This window comes from Brienomyrus brachyistius, chromosome 12 (genome assembly GCF_023856365.1).
Source record: "Brienomyrus brachyistius isolate T26 chromosome 12, BBRACH_0.4, whole genome shotgun sequence".
NCBI lineage: Eukaryota > Metazoa > Chordata > Actinopteri > Osteoglossiformes > Mormyridae > Brienomyrus > Brienomyrus brachyistius.
In genome coordinates, this window is record NC_064544.1 from 16,516,567 (window position 1) to 16,536,636 (window position 20,070).

At 42.4% G+C, this 20,070-nt stretch overlaps 2 protein-coding genes across 2 annotated transcripts in view; both read right to left on the reverse strand.

Moving 5' to 3' along the window:
• LOC125704519 (putative C-type lectin domain family 20 member A) overlaps positions 1–20,070 on the reverse strand; it is a 126,168-nt gene that overhangs the window by 102,122 nt on the left and 3,976 nt on the right. The window lies entirely within an intron of this gene.
• Positions 1–20,070, reverse strand: part of LOC125704503 (macrophage mannose receptor 1-like) — a 138,905-nt gene that overhangs the window by 3,234 nt on the left and 115,601 nt on the right. Inside the window, exon 3 of the mRNA XM_048970122.1 lies at positions 2,453–2,824. Within this exon, the coding sequence (XP_048826079.1) occupies positions 2,453–2,824 (372 nt within the window). The remainder of the gene's footprint in view (positions 1–2,452; positions 2,825–20,070) is intronic.

A 20,070-nucleotide genomic window follows, 5' to 3' on the forward strand; every position in this document is an offset into this window, starting at 1 on the left:
ACGATCAGGGAAGTACACGTGGGCTAAGCAGGGGGCGTGGCACACACGAGGAGCGGACGAGCCGGGCATGACACTGGCACAATACTTACTCTTTTAAATACACATCAACTATAATTTTCCCTGATTCTAAAATGGGGGACTGGCTTTGGCATCAATAAATTATAGTCAGTGAGGTGACACTCCTGGTTGATGTTTCTTTTATTCCCCTAAAATCGATATGTGATTCTGTATTTAATTGTTTCGCTGCCTTGTGGGGAAATCTGTAGAGCAAAGCCATTGAAAAACCTTTGCCATAATCTGTATACCATAATCTCTATGCCATAATCTGTATGCAGTGCCTTGAGTGGCTGCCTGCTACAGCACCCATGTGTTTCTATGTTTTCTTCATTTTCTTACTAATGTAAGTTTATTTTTTCCCATCTTTTTACGTAAACCTGTGACTACCATGCCGTGGAACAGGAATGTTTTCCTGCTTCTATAACCATCAGCAATTTCAATCACAGATGGCAGCTTTCACATATACGCATCATGGTCTGCTGGACCTGTAACCCCCGTTCCCACTGAAGCCAGCAATGCTGGTAAAACTGCTGGCAGATCTGGTGTGACACCAACAGGGTAAGAAAGCTGGAGCTCAGCTGTGGAAAAGAGGCAGAAGGTACAAACCTCCCCTCCATCTATCATGGGCAACATAAGGTCACTGACAAGACAAACTGGTTCTCAGCACTGACCAGTTGCTATGAGTTCTACAAATACTGCAGAAAACTGGGCTGAGAACCAGTTTAACTAAAACATCATTTGTGCTGATAGGAACAAAAGTGGTAAACAGAGGGTCAGGTGGAATCGCTGTTTTTCTAAATGAGAAATGGTGGCAGCCCTGAACACGGTACAATAAAAGCACAGGTTTGTGACTCGAACATGGAGCTTCTCGCTGTGGGACTGTGGTCATATTACATGCCAGGGGAGTTTCTACATGCCGTTGTTTTGCTCTTATACGTGCCCCCATTGGCAGATGCTGCAGTAGCCACAGATAAAATATATTCTGTGGTTAGCAAACTAACCACTGATCACCTCACTGCCTAAATTGCCATTTTTGGTCATTTCAACCAGGCTTCACTCTCCTCCAGCCTCACCAGCTTTCATCAGTCTGTGGGCTGGACCACCAGGGGATCCAGGACTCTGGACTTATTATATGCCAGAGGGAGGCATACAAGTCAGTCAGGCTACCACCCCTGGGCAGCTCTGATAACAGTATGGTACAGTATGGTACAATATACCTTATACCAAACTACACACCAGCAGTTCAACCAGTCACCACTAGGACCATAAGGAAGTGGATGAAGGAGGCTGAAGAGGCTCTGCAGGACAGCTTAAAAGAAATAGACTGGTACACGCTATATGAGTTATATGGGGAGGACATTAAGGGATACAGCCACTATATCAAGGACTACATCCGCTTCTGTGTGGAGAGCACAGTCCCCACAAAATCAGTGCACTGTTTTCCGAAAAACAAACTGTGGATCACAAAGAACCTTCTTAATAAGAAAATGGCCTTCAGGGTTGGAGACAAGGAAGAACTTAAACAGGTGAAAGTGTAACTGAAGATTCAACTCTGCCAGGAGAAACACTGCCACAGGGAGAAGCTGTAGCATAAGCTACAGGTGAACAGCAGAAAGGAAGTGTGGAATGAGATGAGGACCATCACCGGCTACAAGCAAGCCTATAAGTCACTCTCCACCCCAGCAATGATACGTCAGGAAGAAACCACCTTGGCAATAGAAAAAGGCTGCTGCTGTCTGTTTATTAATTCCACAGTTTAGTTTTATTCACTTATTTCATTAATACTCCATAATTCTCAATTTTTTCAGGATTCTGTTTGTGTCTTGTATACTTTTTAATTTGTTTGCAATACATTTACTTGTTCGCATGGTGAAATGTCTTTGCATCTTGTCTGTTTCACTGCATTCGCTCAACCTATTTGTTCCTGTATGCAATTCAATTGAATTTAATTTGTATGGCGCGTTTTCACAGCATTACATTGTCTCAAAGTGTTATACAGCCTCCCCCCCCCCCCCCCCGCCCCGCTCAAAGCCCACAATGAGCAAGCCAGAGGTGACAGTGGCAAGGAAAAACTCCCTAGAAGGAAGAAACCTAAGGAGGAACCAGACTCAAGGGGGAGTCCATCCTCCAGGGGTCAGCAGAGGAAATCAAATGAGCAAGATGGCAAAGTCTCAATTCACACTGTATCAATTTTAACATAAGAATGCACAAGAGTTTCCCTCTGGCATCAATAAAGCTCATCTAATCTAATCTAATACCCAAAACAGAATGTACTCTCATTTAGGCTGTAGTCCTTTTTACCTCTCAAAGCTACTATGGGGTAAGTCATAGCTGGATAGTATACTTTCAAAGGCATGTTCCACTTGTCAAAAAAGAGCTGGATAATGTTACTCACCAGTATAACAGATGAAATAACATGTTGTTGAACAGGAATAATCATTCCATGCACCACTGGATTGGAAATCGGCACAGTGCTGATCATTATTCCAGGAATTTGGTTGACCGCTATCCCAGTTGATGTACCTTGTGTCTCCTACTCCTGAGGACCACTGCCATCTCAGTGATGTTCCATTCTTCAGTCCTATCCAAGCCTCCCCAGTATAATTAGAGCCTACAGACTCAGTTAGTCTTTTCATTTCATCCATATTATCAATGGTAGCCAAGTCAGTGTAGTTCTGTCTGCAGTAAGCCTGGGCGTCAGTCCAGGTCAGGTTTATGTTTACAAAATGGTACTGATGTGAAAGGCATGAACAGTGACTGTGAAACTCTGTAAAAAAGTCACACAGGCAGAGAGACACAAATGCACATAATCACAAATAGAAAAATATAAACCTGAAGAGGAAGAAGAGGAAAGGTTTTTGTAAGTCCATCTTTAAACTGACAGGCTGATGGATTTACATTATTATCAATGACATACATACTGTAAATAATCAATTTGTATGAATCTAAATGTAAATTTAATTGATGTGTTTCTGGTATGTATAACAAATGTAACACACGGGTCCTGTAAAAATCAAAGAAAGACATAATATGACTGACTTTTGGCAGATTTGCTCAATGTGTAAATTCGTGCAGCTCTTCTTATGAGAAATATCTCAAGTGCCATATGACAGAAACTAACCAGAAATCAGTAGAAGTTTCAGCAGAAGAAACACATTACAACCCATCATGCTGATCCAACAAGCTGCAAGAAATATAGATTGTTACTGATCATTTCATATACATTTGAGCACATATACACAGACACATTGTGCAAAGCTATACATATAGGGACTCTTTCAAATCTCAGTTTACAATAAGTAATAAACCACCAAATATTTAAGAATATGAAAAGACTTGCATAGTTTAAGAGAAATGTCGATCTGAGTATAATGAGGATCAAAGCCGTATGGACATCCAGAAAACCCAACTAAGGATTGTCTTTCTCATACACAGGGACAGGTCCATAAGCGGTCTCAGTCAGGCACCCATACACAGAGACAGGTCTATATGCAGTCTCAGTCAGACACCCATACACAGAGACAGGTCTATATATAGTCTCAGTCAGACACCCATACACAAAGATGGGTCCATAAGCAGTCTTAGTCAGACACCCATACACAAAGATGGGTCCATAAGCAGTCTTAGTCAGACACCCATACACAGACACATGTCCATTTGTCTGAATCTAAATGTAAATTTAGTTGTTGTGTCTCTTGCATGTATAATAAGTGTAACACAAGGGTCCTGTAAACTTCAAAGAACGACCCATATAATATAACTGACATTTGGCAGATTTGATCAATATGTACATTTGTGGGGCCCTTTTTATAATTTAAGTGCAATATGAAAGAAACTGACCTGAAATCAGTAAAAGTTTCAACAAAAGAAACACATTATAACCCATCATGCTCATCCAACAAGCTGCAGAAAACATTGATTGTGGTACTGATCATGTAACATACATTTGAGCACATACACACACAAGTTTAAAATGATACCTTTGTGGGGACTCTCCATTCATTTTTATGGGGAAAACCAATCACAACATGATAACCTCAACCCCTACCCAGCCCTAACCGTAACCATAAGTAACCAAGCAAAATATGAGACTTTTGGCATTTTTACTTTTTTGATTGCACTCATGGATCTTTCTCAGGACCTAAAAAATGATACCGACAACATCAAGAAATAGAATTTTAAACCTAATATACAACCCCCCCCCACGCCCCACACACACTATGCATAGCTATGTTTGTATGGATTTCCTTTTATTTCCCATTGTACTATAATAAAAACCAACAGGTCTCAAAATATTTAACCTTTAAACCTGAAAACTTGTTCTTTTTCATTCACAGAGATGGGTTCATAAGAGTCTCAGTCAGGCACTCAGACACAAACATACAGTCTCACATGCTGTGTGTACATCCTCAACTGACAGACCCACAGTCAGAAAGGATATCTGTCTGGTATTGCTTACACCCATTTTTAAAGTAATATAAACATACAGATTTGAGTGGCAGCCCCCACTCCTTTGATTATCTACTCCTGGGCTTTATGAATCATAACTGAATAACTGTTCTGGCCACCCCATGTCTGTCATTACATTTATGCATGTAAAGTCCCAGTAAGTGCAGTATTCACAAAGCAGCTTCTCTGGCTCCTTCCTGCCAGCTTTCATGTATCTCTCTTGACTTTCTGGCTCTGACTGAGACCTGGATATCCCCTGAGAACTCGGCTACCTGGGCACCTCTCTCCTCTGCTTATGCTTTCTCTCACTCTCCTCGCCAGACTGGCAGGGGCGGTGGCACAGGTCTATTGGTAACTCGGAACTGGTGCTACACACCCCTCTCTCTGCCCCATCTCAACATTTCATCCTTTGAATTCCATGGAATTGCAGTTTCCTCTCCATTCAATATTCTGATCATTGTTGTCTACCGCCCTCCTGGCCCCCTAGGTTACTTTCTAGAGGAGCTCGATACTCTCCTCAGTCTCTCCTCCCCTGACAGCTCCTCTATCATTCTCCTTGGTGACTTCAACCTCTCCCATGACAAGCTCCTTCCTTCGGGTCTCCTCCCTTTTCTCGATTCCTTCTCTCTAACATCCAACAACTGCTCTCCCACACACAAAGGAGGTAAAGTCCACGACCTGGTTTTCAGCCGCCCCTCTCCAGCTCCCGACATCACTTCTACCCCTCTTCACATTTATGATCACCACTTAGTATCCTTTACCATTGCCCTACCCGTCTTGCCCAATCCCGGTTTTCAACATTTCCTGCCCACTCGACCAAACCTCCAAATCTAAGCTTGATGCAGATCTGTCTTCCTACCTTACTCTGCTATCCAAATTCTCTTCAGATATGACTGCAGCTAAAACTGCCTTTTACAAAGAAAAACTAGAATTATCCTCACGTGATCCTCGCAAACTCCATAACATCTTTTCATCGCTACTCAACGCTCCACCACCTTCTGCTCCATCCTCCCTGACTGCTGAAGATTTTGCCGATTTCTTTGACGAGAAGATTGACGGAATCTGTCAGACATTCTCTCCCTCCTTATCCACTACACTACACACTAAGGATTTCCCTCCCCCCTCACTGGCCCAGTTTTCCAGTCTTACAGCAGATGAGATCATGAAAGGCATCTCATCTTCCAATCCTACCACCCGCCCACTTGATCCAATCCCTTCCGCATTGCTTCAGACAATCTCTCTAGACCTTCTCCCCTTCATCATCACTATCATTAATGGCTCCATAACCTCCAGTCATGTACCAACAGCATTCAAAATAGCCAGGGTCATTCCCATCTAAAAAAAACCCACTCTAAATCCCTCGGACACTTGCAACTACCGACCAGTATCGCTTATTTCATTTCTTTCAAAAATCCTCGAATGCACCGTCTACAACCAGCTCTCTCCTTATCTCTCTCAGAACAACCTCCAGGATCCTAATCAGTCTGGCTTCAAAGCAGCTCATTCTACAGAGACTGCCCTCTTAGCAGTCACTGAGAACCTACATGCTGCCAGATCAGCCAAACTGTCATCTGTCCTCATCCTTCTTTACTTATCAGCAGCATTTGACACGGTCAACCACAAGACTCTCCTGTCCATCCTTAGGAGTCTTGGCATTGGTGGCTTGGCATAGCGCTGGCTTGCTTCCTACTTAGAAGGCCGAACATACCAAGTGACATGGAATGGATTCACATCTACCCCACGTTGTCTTTTCACTGGTGTCCCTCTGGGCTCGGTTCTTGGCCCTCTTTTGTTCTCCCTCTATACTAAATCTCTTTGTGAGGTCATATCCTCACATGGCTTCTCTTACCACTGCTATGCCGATGACACCCAACTCATCCTCTCCTTCTCTCCCTCCGACACTCATGTCTCCACTAAGATCTCTGCATGCTTGGCAGACATCTCATCTTGGATGACTGCTCACCAACTAAAACTCAACACTAGTAAAACCAAACTGCTTTACATCCCTGCTGACTCATCCCCCCTCCAGGACCTTGCGATCTCCTTTGACAACTCCCTGATCCGTCCTTCGGTTTCTGCTTGCAACCTTGAGGTTACCATGGACGATCGTTTGTCCTTTTCCTCACATATCACCAGTCTTTCTTGCTCTTGACGGTTTCTCCTCTTTAATATCAGGAGGATATGTCCATTTCCTTCCACTCAGGCTACCCAGATACTCATCCAGTCCCTCGTCATCTCACGCCTTGACTACTGCAACTCGCTTCTAGCGGGTTTACCATCTGTCCCCTCCAACTGATTCAGAATGCAGCTGCTCGACTTGTTTTTACCTTCCCATGTTCTCCCACACCACTCCTTTGCTGCGCTCTCTCCACTGGATTCCTGTAGCTGCACGCATCAGATTCAAAACACTGATGCTCGCATACAAAGCCAAAAATGGTCTGGCACCATGCTACCTAAAAGACCTCATCACACCCCGCACTGCACCACGATCTTTCCGATCCTCCAGCACTGCTCGACTGGTCCCACCACCCCTCAAGGCACAAGGAAGATGCACATCTCGGCTCTTCTCTGTCCTGGCACCTAATTGGTGGAATGAACTCCCCCTAGGTGTCCGAACAGCTGAATCCTTGAATGTCTTCAAGCGACAACTTAAAACATTCCTTTTTCAGAAATATCTGAAGTAGTACTTCTAGCATCTTACCCTGAGCTCTTTTCCTTATTTAAAAAAATAAATAAATAAAAAAATTAAAAATGGCACTTTCCCAACAGAGTATTCAGATACATGGTATTCATAGCCTGGGTCTTTATTGAGCTTGTATCCAAAGAATTCATTGTAGAGACTTAAAGCACTTATGTAAGTCGCTTTGGCTAAGGGCGTCTGCCAAATGCTGTAAATGTAAATGTATCTCTGTAATTCGTCTTGACCTTAAATCTGAATGAACTGACCTTAATTTCATTCTCTGTATTATAGGAAATATGGCACATATACGATCTAGAGCAGGGGTTTCCAGTCATATTTACAGTAATGTGAACTTCTACAAAGAAAATAATGGTTGGTAACGATGAAACTTGCTGACCATATTAATTAACTTTTTACATCCACTCTGCAGTAGCCACGACAGCAAAGTGATCCAGTTAGTGCCCCGATGTGCAAATATTTAAGCTGTACGAGATCTCGAGATAACAGCATTAAAAAACAATTGTAAGCACAGCCGTTCTCAGCTTCTGTATACAGCTCTGGAAAAAATTAAGAGACCACATCACAATTTTTTATTTCACATATTTATCAATTTATGGGTGTGTGTCTGTGAATAATATATATTGTAGTGCCAGTGTACCGGCGGGCAGAACGGCAGGTTGAACTGATGCCAGCTTTGTAAATAGCTCTCGGTAGCTATTGTGTTAGTTTGTAATTGTGCTGTGTTAATGTGTCAAGTGTAGTGTTAAGTGCTTCCTATCGTACATAGCGTGTTGGGGAGTGTGTTTGTGTCAGTGTGTGTGTTAGGGGTAAGCAGAGCAATGGGCACAGTGGGCAGAATGAGTGTGTTTTAGTGGTACGATATGGTGCAATAAAAACCACTTTGTGGTTGAACCCGGAACTGCCTCCATCCATCCATCCAACCATCCATTTTCCAAACCGCTCATCCTACTGGGTCGCGGGGAGTCCGGAGCCTATCCCGGAAGCAATGGGCGCGAGGCAGGGAATAACCCAGGACAGGGAGCCAGCCCATTGCAGGGCACACTCACACACCATTCACTCACACATGCACACCTACAGGCAATTTAGCAACTCCAATTAGCCTCAGCATGTCTCTGGACTGTGGGGGGAAACTGGAGTACCCGGAAGAAACCCCACGACGACATGGGGAGAACATGCAAACTCCACACACATGTGACCCAGGTGGAGACTTGATCCTGGGTCCCAGAGGTGTGAGGCAACAGTGCTAACCACTGCACCACTATGCCATCCACATTTTCATATTCATATCTCATATTTTTTCCATTTCTATTTTTTCCATTCCACATTTTCATTTTCAATAATTAAAATTAGTGTCATGGCTCGGCGACCCGCTTCACCAATATTGTTTTTAAAACTCCAGCCTGGTTCTTCTTGGCTTCTCGTTGATGAAGGGCTTCTTCATTGTTTTTATGGGACTTTAGTCCTGCTTCTAGGAGCCTGATACAAACTGTCCTAGCAGTGCACTTCACACCTGTACTTAATGTTTCTCATTCCTTTTGAAGGTCAGTTGATGTCAAACGATGGATGATTCATGAAAAACTGTCGTATAAGTTCACGGTCATCTCTTGCATTAGAAAGTTGTTTCTGCCCTCTACCTGGCTGGTTGTTGGTCATTGGCCAGTGTCTCCTGCTTCACCTTGTTCTTGTATATTGCGGTATTAGAAATTTTGAACCAAGAAGTAACCTGCCATGTAGCCTTCTGCAAACAGAACTAGGATTAAAAAATGCACATTTTCATATTCACCCATCCATCCATCCATTTTCCAAATCGCTTATCCTACTGGGTCGCAGGGGGTCCGGAGCCTATCTCAGAAGCAATGGGCACGAGGCAGGGAACAACCCAGGATGGGGGGCAGCTCATCGCAGGGCACACTCACACACCATTCACTCACACACACACTCCTACGGGCAATTTAGCAACTCCAATTAGACTCAGCATGCTTTTGGACTATGGGGGGAAACCGGAGTACCCGGAGGAAACCCCACGACGATATGGGGAGAACATGCAAACTCCGCACACATGTGACCCAGGCGGAGACTTGAACCCGGGTCCCAGAGGTGTGAGGTAACAGTGCTAACCACTGCACCACCATGCCATCCACATTTTCATATTCATATCTCATATTTTTTCCAGAGCTGTACATAATATATTTAGTGCAGACTGTTCTGTCTCATTAGAAATCATCGATTTACAAAGACAGTGACACAGCGACATTGAGGATCAATACGTGTTATCTAGCAAAAAAGAGAGAATAAACGTCAACCACTGAGAATTCTGTGATGAATGGATGGACCATCAAACAACTCTGATATTGAAAAGCTGTTCATAGGTATATGGATGCAGAAATCGCACTAAAAAGGTACAAAATATGGTTCAAATTTCTAGTTGGCAACGCAACCTGGATTCAAGTTATTGATGTGTTTCCAATATTTCTTTTCTTTTTTTCTTCAAATCAATTTACTTTGCAAAAGATTTCAAGCAGAAGGGTCTGAATTGGTCGAGAGTAAATTTATGGGAAAAGTTCCCAAACCCATATTTTTTGATAGAGAGTGTGTGGACATCTTACACATTGCATTTATTATATTGTATTAAAATGTATTTCTTGTATGTGTATTATACTTATTGTCTGACGATATGCTTGTTACACCTGCTCTATGTAACTAGACCAGCAGCAGAAAAATAATTTCCTTCTTGGACACCAATAAAGTAAGTTTACCAACCTACCCACTATCCATGTTATTTCATTAGAGCCCATTCATTCCTTCATTTTCCACACTGCTTTATCCTGTACTGGGATTCAGGGTTCCAGACCCTATCCCAGAAATAATAGGAGTATGGCAGGGAATAACCCAGGATGGGGAGTCAACCCATGGAAGGGGACACAGACACACACACACACACACACCATTCACATCTACGGTCAAGTTTTGAGTTATAAACCTAAGGCAAAGTGTGAAACAAAGGTGGTGCAAATGAATAGGCAGATAGACATATAAATTACAGGGAGTATGTGCGTGCACTGCTGCCTCACATCTTTGGGACCCGGGTTCGAGTCTCCGCCTGGGTTACATGGGTGTGGAGTTTGCATGTTCTCCCCATGTCGTCGTGGGGTTTCCTCCGGGTACTCCGGTTTTCCCCTACAGTCCAAAAACATGCTGAGGCTAATTGTAGTTGCTAAACTGCCCGTAGGAGTGTATGTGTGAGTGAATGGTGTGTGAGTGTGCCCTGCGATGAGCTGGCCCCCCATCTTGGGTTGTTCCCTGCCTCATGCCCATTGCTTCTGGGATAGGCTCCGAACCCCCCAGGAAAATGGATGGATGGATGTGTGTGACATAATCAGTTATGTAGTACAGGTATGTTGTAGTTTGTTTCAGATGTTGTCCAGGAGTGCATTTGAGAACACACACATACAGCTTGGATGGGCAGCTCCATCACCAATTTAAATCACTTTAGAAATACAATGCAGTCAAAAAAAATTGTACACTGTGAAAAAATGGAAATAAAATGTAGGATATTGATTGTGAAATTTTATGACACTTTTCTTCAATGAATAGCGTATTTCATCAGTTTTAACCATGTTGGGAAACTCAACTAACCCTACAAATGATTGTTTGGAGAATGACCACCAAGATAGTAAACTAAGGGCACCCAGTTACCTGCCTATTGGAACATCTGCCGTTATGTGTTAAATGATCTCTACTATGACTGGGAATTCCCCCTCATCGTCACATATTCGTTCAACTCTGTGATTGGCCAGGTGTACAAATAATTGTTTGAAGGCAGTAAATTACATTATTTGAAAACAATTCCAGAATATTTTTCAAATAAAAGTTTTTCTCATTTCTTTACATATCAGACATAATTGTATCATTTTATTATAATTTTATTTTATAGTGTTCTGTGGAGTGAATAAAATTTAGAGTACAAATGGATTTTTTGCAAACTTCCCATAAAAAAATCCATATATATGCTGTTAAAAGTGTTATAATGGTAACTTATTCTCTAAATTCAATGTTACGTGGAAAGCTGTAAAATAAACGATAATCTAAGATCTTCATGTTCCTAAGAATATTTTTAGTAAAATTACAATGTATATTTTTAAAAAGCTTAAAAGATGATGGTTAAAAATGCCAATAAATGCCATTACCTGGTCTCTGTGAGTCTGAATGGTTTCTGCTTTTCTGTCCTTGTTAAAATGATCCTCTGTGCCTCTGACAGTGACAGTATCTACTTAAATGAACAGAATGTTCTGGAATCCCTCTGGACGTACACAGAGCCATGTATGTAAAACAGAATAGACATGTTGCATATTTGTTCTGCTCACTTTGTTCTGTTTTCTGGTTCTTTCAGGAGGTGGGGAAATATTTGCATGGTCGACTAACTAAAAGTTAATGAGTAACTGAAAGGACTATAGGTTAAGGAAGAATTAAAAACACTTTTTGTTCAATGTGTTGTAACAAGAAAAGCTAATTCTACACTGCTGTTCTGTCTTATTTTATACTAACAAGTCAAGAAATAAAAATAAAAACCACAAAAGGACCTTATTTTCTCTTTATTCAGGTGCTAAATGTATTCATTTATAATAAAAGTTAATGGACAAATATTATTTTCTAATATCTACCTCATATTACTTATAAACTGCAAGGACTTTGTTGCAGAAGAACAGGTGTTTAGATCTGGCTGAGATGTTTTATTAATGTTTCAGGCACCAGTGAGGTTCTTCTTCTCAGCAGAGCTTTTGGTTTACAGAAGGTTTATTTTTAGGCTGCAGGTTATCCATCCATGTTCCACACCCTCCTGCCCTGTGCAGAGCTGCAGGTGTCCAGGGTCTGTCCCAGAAGCTGAAGACACAAGGCAGGGAATCACCCAGGATGGGAGGCCAAACCATTGCAAGGCACATACTCACAGAGGCAATTCTGCAGCTCCAGTTCACCTTCTCGTGTTAATGGACTGTGGAGAGACAGGGAAGATCCCGGAGGAAACCCCAATGTTATACAGGGAAAACATGCAACCTCCCCACACATACAGCTGATAAGGAGACTTAAACTCTTGGTCCCAGAGGCGTAAATAAAACCAATAACCACTGTACCACCACACTGTGATTCTGAGTATGTATTTGCAACTGAGTATGTATTTGCACCTTTTGTTAGTTTGAGTTTCTGTTAGATACTTTATGTTAGTCCTGAATCTATGAATATCCACTTTTATTAGCGTATATTTTATCACAATGTTAAAGGACAAATATATCAACCTTCTAGTTAGTCAATGTGCAACAGGCTGAAGCTGCCAAGGTTACTACTGAAGGAAGGGATTCGCCTGAGTTCACCAGAAGCACACGGCTGAGCATTTTTAAAAAACCAAGTGGAGATGGTCGCACCACCATTATGTTCAGCCGAGGGACCAAACAGTAAAAGAAATGACTGACAAACTTATCACCTAGGGGTGTGAATTGGGGGGAAAACAATGATTGTGAATGGTTGAAGGAATGATGATGCTTAAGTGACGAGATATTGTTAAATGGTAAGAACTTGTATAAAAGCTGCAAATGGTGAGGATGAAAGCCTGCTCAGGCCAGGATTGTTAAGTGCAATGTGAGCACAGACCAGCAAGGGGGGGGGGGGGGAGGTGCTGCCATTGTGCTTGGCCATGGTACAAGGCAACAGGCACAAGTGTAGGCCCAAGTAAGCCCTTAGCAACTATCAGGGAGTATTCAGAAGGGAGCAGAACACAAGGTCTCTTTATAAGGTCTCTTTTGCATATTGCAATGACCAGGCCAAACATCCTACACCTTATTACAGTCCAGCATGGGCTGTACAGACAGCATTTAGCATCTGAATGACAATGGCCCTAAAAATCTGAAACATAATTGGGTTCGGGACCAATGTAATTTGCTTTCTTAGAGCCCAAAATGTCTAGCAGCACCTCTGCCAGGAGGTATTTCCCCCACTTAAGCGCCAAGAACAAAATCTATCCGATGTATATGTGGCCCAATATTACAACATCAGGGCCAAAATATGCTAAAAGTGTCCATAATTGTAAAGTATTTCAAATAACACAGATGCATTTGCTTTCCTGATAATCTTAAAGGTTTTGTGTTTGTCTTCCTTGCTGTCATGCCTGGCTCGTCCGCTCCTCCTGTGTGCCACGCCCCCTGCTTACCCACGTGTGTTTCCCGGATCGTACCCAGCTGTGTCCGTTTGCTTTCAATCAGTCTTGTGTATTTAAGTCCTGGTCTCCCCAGTTTTCCTGGTCTGTCATTGATGTTCGTGTGCGTGAGATGTTTCCCCGTCCGCACTTCCTAATAAACCCCCAGTTTACCCCATTATCTGCCTGCCTGCTTGTTCCTGTTCGCTCGCCTGCCCGACGATCGCCCGCTCCCCGTGTGATCGTGACACTTGCTATAAACACAGTAAATTTACAAGTCACTGGGCCCTATTTTCCACCAGCGCAAAGCTGGAGGAAAAGTGGTTTAGATAGTATCTTATCAGATCATAGTTCATTTTAACGCGGTACACACACGTCAATAAAGTAGGAAATGATTTTGTGCCCACTTTCTGCTTGTGGGATTTTTTTTAATGAGGTGTGGTTGGGCATATTGTCAGTGCATTGCTGTTTTAAGGCATCATTGCGCTTTTGACCAACAAAAACCACGTCAATGGTGTATTATTAAACGGTATTTAAACAGCTTATTTTTGAAACATGCAGGTTACAAACACAGGTGTGCGCTCAAAGTACACTAATGGTTCTTTGTTATTTTATTTCATTTATTTTGTTATTTTATATACATTTGTTATAGAATATATCTGGTCCTTTCATGTAATCAAACTATTTAAGTCAGGTGAAAGTTTACAACACAGCCCTCAGAAGGTCACAGCATTCTTTGTGGCATGTTGTATGTTGTATGTTGCGTAACATTGCCATGCATGATGTATGTCTGTTGGACATAAATGAGGACACATTACAGGACTTTAAAAGGCATGATGCTGAACTGCATGTGCCGATGCCAACAAAGGAGTGTATGGCGGCAACAGCACAGGCAAGGAGGGATCAGCTGGCAGAAGAGCTGAATCCTCTGTAACCTGGTAAGGAACTTAAATTGTGAGATGTAGAAAAATAACAGCTATACTGCCATTAATTTGAACATTTTAAAACATCTTAAAAACTGTATGTTGTGTTTTGTTTCAATACTGAATGCACTTTTATATTTTTTGCGAACTGCAAACCCAAAATTAAAACGGTACATAAAACCACACAAGCATAAAGTCTCAGTTTCCAGCTGTTGTGCTCGTTCAGCAGTGAGCTTCTCTGATCTCCGTCTTCTGACATAATTATGCCACTTTAGGCACCATGTGGATGATCTAGTGACACCAGAAAACAAGAACACACTCGCTGATACCTCGTCCTATGCCTGCTTCACCTCTAAAGGTTTAAGTGGAACAGTGGTGCTCCCATTAATTATTAGCTTGTGCATTTTCACACCCATTTCCCCAGGCGAAGACCAATCTGGTTTGTGCTAGAGGTGAGATGACGAGCCATTCCGATTGGTTCATTGCATCCCTTGTGAAAAAATAGTATGTGTATTAACAGTGTGCTTTCACTAGAAGTGTAATAAAACAGCTTTCTCTTTAAGCATATATTTTTAAAAAATACACTGATTATATTTTTGTGTACTTTCAGAAAATATGTGAATAATTAAGTACACTAAAGTACACTTGAATAAAAGTATACGGTATCTATAATTAAATACACTTTATAGTTTTAAAAAGTGTACTTTAGACCAATATACTTCAAGTGCACAATGGAGTACTTTCAGAAAGTATATTTTACATTTATATTCATTGTACAGTAAAAATATACTTTTGATAAGTATAATTATGTGCACTTTAAAATGTTTCAGTCTATTTTAGTCTAACATATTTTATAATATTATTTATAATTCTAGCTTAAAATACTTTAACATACCTGGTTTTAATGCTACCAAAAAGACTGGCTGTTGAAATTTTTATTATGCTTTTTGTTTTATTAAATGCCTGGCATCTTTGTAATTTTTTTTTATTTAATGGCTTGTTTTTAATGTTAATTTAATGGTTTTTGAATAATCGCAGCATTTGTCTTGTTTTCCTTAAATGTGTCTTCTTGCAGTGTTCAGTTGTTGGCAACTGTAAGCATTTTGTTCCTGGAAAAGCTGCCAGTAGCATACAAGGTGCTGCAAATGAATAAACAAGGTATATAAATTGAGAGGGATACATAGATGACAGACAATTTTTGTCTGTTTGATGTTGTCCCAGATTCTTTTAAGGCACATTTCTATTTGTGAACATTGTTTTTATTATCAGTGAAAATACATTGTATATATAATGTACAGTAAGTTGCCTGAATTTAATTTTAATACTGTAGTGGGCAAAAATACTCAGTAGGCAAGGGTGTAGACAAATGTCGCTCAGCAGCTGTGGTTTATTGAAGCAGCACTATTGAAAAGGGTCTGTTAGGTGACGGTCCCTTCATACTGGTCAGTCTCCAGCATGTCCCTGCAGGTCCTGGTGCAGAGTGGATTCCCAACAGGCTGTCATATCACCGTACAATCATGTAAATGACCGATCCTATATATACATCTTATTACATCTCTACTGTTTTGCACTTATTTTAAAAACAAATATGAACAAAGGGCAATTCTGTGCAAATGGATGCTATCACATGCAAAAGTACAGCACAGTATCAGATTTGCCTTAATTTAGATGCTTTACACAGAAATTCTGTGCAAATAGATGCTATCTACAGTACAGCACAGTATCAGATTTGCCTGAATTGCAAATGATGGTTATACTTGCGTCACTCACGTGTTGGGCTGCGGTACACGGATGACGGGTTTATAGGGTAACTGTGGCAGCGTTCCGCAAGTCCAAGCTTTCTGTATTGTGCAGGGCTACGTTGTGTCTGTAGATTGATTGTGCAGTTACCATGGTAACCTCCATTGTTTCTGCTCTTGAAATTTTACTGGATGGAATCGGTGAGGATAAAAGCCGTGGGAAGCCGGTGGTAGGGGGCCTGGTCCAGTGTTCCTTTGGCATTTCTTTGACGGGGATCGTTGTGAGCTGCTGGTTTTGTGTCGGGTTGCAGTGCAAGGTATTATGTTATGATGAATCGAAGTTGTCACGGCAATGGTGACTTGTGTTTTGTTTGTAATAACAACCGATTCCTTTTAGACTTGTTGCCAGATGGAAGGAGTGTGTCTCTGGGTTTATACTGAAGCCCAGGTAGGATGCATGTGTATATATTGTACGTATAACTATTATAAATTCATGTGTATCCTGGCTGTGATATTGTGTGCATATGTCTGCAGGAGTTGCCATTGCTGTTTGGCTGTATATTTCTTTTTTGTTTGTTTCCTCCTCTGCTTCTGATAATTTTAGTCATTTTACTCATTTTACTCTTTTCTACCACAGCATTTTTGCATATAATAACCCTCGCTGCTACTATACAGTAACTCAAATACTGTATCCAGACTGTTACCACCGTTAATTTGTACTGTATGTTGTCTTCTCTTGCCAGTTTGTACTGTTATGCTGTCCTGTCTGCACTTATGATGTTGCTCTGTCTTTGTCCTGCTCTGTGTTGCACCATGGTCCTGAAGTGACAATAAAAACCTACTTGACTTGACTTGTTTGTGGTGGTTTCTTTTTATTTTTTGTTTCTGGTTGTTGTGAACAACTGAGTGGCAACTACTTAGTTTAGCCTTTGAATACTGGCTGGTCTAATTGGTGTGAGTCCTGAGGGTGTTTAGCCTTTATCCTCTTCCTATAGAGCCAGAGGACGTGGTGTGGCCTTTCCTGCACTGCATGGAGTGATCAAGGTGTGAATCAGTGAGCACTCACCCTATGTTGTGGTTTCCTGTGTGACTCTGTGTGTGTTTGCTGTGTGACTCTGTGTGTGTTTGCTGTGTGACTCTGTGTGTGTTTGCTGTGTGACTCTGTGTGTGATTGCTGTGTTGGACTCTTCCTTTTTCCTCCAGGTTACTACTCTCACTGGCTTACATATTGGCTTTGGTTTGAATATAGAATTGGACTGCCACTACTTTGGGGTTTTGCTCCTCGTGGCTTCTGACCTATGGTCACGCAATAAGCATTCACTTATTTTTGCAGAAGATGGAGGCAGATTTATCAGTTTACAAAGTCAAATAAAATAAAGACTACATTAATGAAGAAAGGATTTGTCCTTGACATTTGTTAAATATGACAACCGTGCATGCAGTTGTAAAGGTTAACAGCAGCCTATGAATATAAAACTGGAATCCCTTATGAAAATGATTACTGTTCAAGTATATATTTTGAGTAACCTGAAGTATGCAACAAAAAGGGAAGAACCACAGATCAGAGGACCAACAAACTGGGACAACATAGAGCACTGACAGGTAAACCTGGAGGGCAGACAAGGGGAATCTCCTCAGGGGAGGCACACAGACCTTGGGGCCAGAACATGTGCGTGATGCTGGGAAGCAGAGAGCGGCTGGGAAGCACCCAGAACTAGGGGGCAGCAATGTGCCAATTTCACGGTATAACACAGTATGAAAAATTGATCATCATACCATGTATATTTGTTTATTACCAGTATTTTAAAAATGTGCAAGTGAACAGAGAATCTCCTCAACTGCCTGGCAGCCAGACTCGGCAACTGGGCTGCTATGCAAAATCACTACCTGATCTGTACCACCTGCCGGATTTGTGCCTTGTACGTCAGTGCCTGCATTTTTGAGCATGTGTGCAGCGCATTACATTTTCTGGCACTGTCCAATCCATTCATCATGCCATAAATAATTACTAAAATATGATTACTAGTGTTCTTAAAATGTGTGTTTTTATTATCTTAAAAAATGTTTACATTCAGCTTGATAATATAACCATGTTTTATGGATTATTACAGTTTTCCCCAACTGCTAAAACATTATGTGATGAACATTAAGCTGGATGACCATTTGCTTTAATTCACTCCTCAAAATGACCACACTATTCCCAGAATTAAACCTTCTGGCAATGGTACGTATTGATGCGCCATCCAGGAGGAGTTGGACTACCTGTGCAACATCTGTAGGGTCCAGGTATTGCCTCATGCTACCAGTAGTGACACTGACCGTCGCCAAATGCAAAACTAGTAAAAAAAACCATCAGAAAAGATGAGGAGGGAAAATTGCCAGTGGCCTGCACCTGTTAAACCATTCCTGTTTTGGGGGTCGTCTCATTGTTGCCCCTCTAGTTCACCTGTTGTTAATTTCATTAACACCAAAGCAGCTGAAACTGATTAATAGCCCCCTCCGCTACTTAACTGACCTGATCAATATCCCAGAAGTTTAATAGACTTGATGCTATACTCTGATTAAAAAGTCTGCCATAAATTTTTTTGAGCAGTGTATATAGACCAAGGGGACGCTCACATAACACCTGGCTGTGGCAGATGGATGGTCACTTCTGGAGGGTGGGACTGGACCGTGTGTCTGCCTGGAGGATCGCTGGCAGGGTTCCCGAGGAGTTTCGCTGTGTGGTGGGGCAACAATGCTCTGCATCAGCACATGCTCCCCAACCTGACCTGACTTGAGGTCACTGGTAATGCTGCTGCTGCTGTGATTGGAGGGAGCACATTAATCCCAGCTGGCCGGTGTGGATTATACACAGTAGAGGCCAGCAACCCAGTGGACTCTTTACCCTTGTTTTTGACTGAGAACTGACTGAGCCTATCTGAACTTCAGGACTTCTGCAGATGAATTGAACTTCATATTGAGAGTGGTAAACTCAATATCGCTCTTAGCCTGACCTCAGCATACCACCCACAGTCCAATGGCCTGGCAGAAAGTACAAAGGATCGTCACCGGCAGCTAGGTCCCACCTACAGGGTAAGGCAGAGAGCCTGGCTCTCCACACAGAACCTACGACTACCCTCGTGCCGTAAACTCTCCACTCAGTACATTGGACCCTTCCACATCCTTTGCCAAGTCGAACCCTCTTCATATCACCTTCAGCTCCCCAGTGTGTACTGTATGTGTCCTACCTTCCATTTTTTCCCTCTTAAAACCTGTCCGTTACAGCTCCTCACATCCCTCGTCAACGCTGACACCTCCTCCCTCGACGACGCTGTCCGATGGTTCGGCCGCATACACGGTTCGTGCCCTTCTCGACTCCCTGCATTGGCCAGACGCCTGCAATACCTAGTCGACTGGGAGGGCTTCGGACCGGACTGTGCAGCCATCAAGGTGGGGGCACTGTCACTCCCACACGGGCAGGGCAGAGCACCAGCCGCCAATCACCACCTGATCGATCGGCTGCTTAACCATTATTCACCCAGCAGGCAGTGTGAAGTATTGTTGCCATTCTAGTGATGTGCCATACCTAGCGATCTCTCAGTGTATTGTCTTCCCGGTTTGTCTCTTACCCGCTGTGTCCTGCCTGATCGCTTGTCTGCCTTCCCTGCTCCCTCATCAGCCCTCCTCCTTCCTCCCCGGATCCCCATCTCGTCCATTTGTGCCGGACTGACCTACATAGTTACCGACTTTCGCCTGCCTCTAGACCACGATTCACCACATCCCTCTTGGCTTTTGTATGACCCGATCTCCGCAATAAAGAAATCTGCCTCCGCATTTCGGGGTCTGCCTTCTCCTTGCTCGGCCGTTATAACAAATACACTGGTCTAGGCAGTGAGGATTCTAGACCATTTCAACTGGGTGGGTGACTGGGACCAGATGTCATGTTGGGGGGGCAGATGCATTTGACCTTAATGTCCTCCAAGTATTACTTACACTAGATTGCCAGCATTAAGAAGCAAAAGACAATTTTGAAAA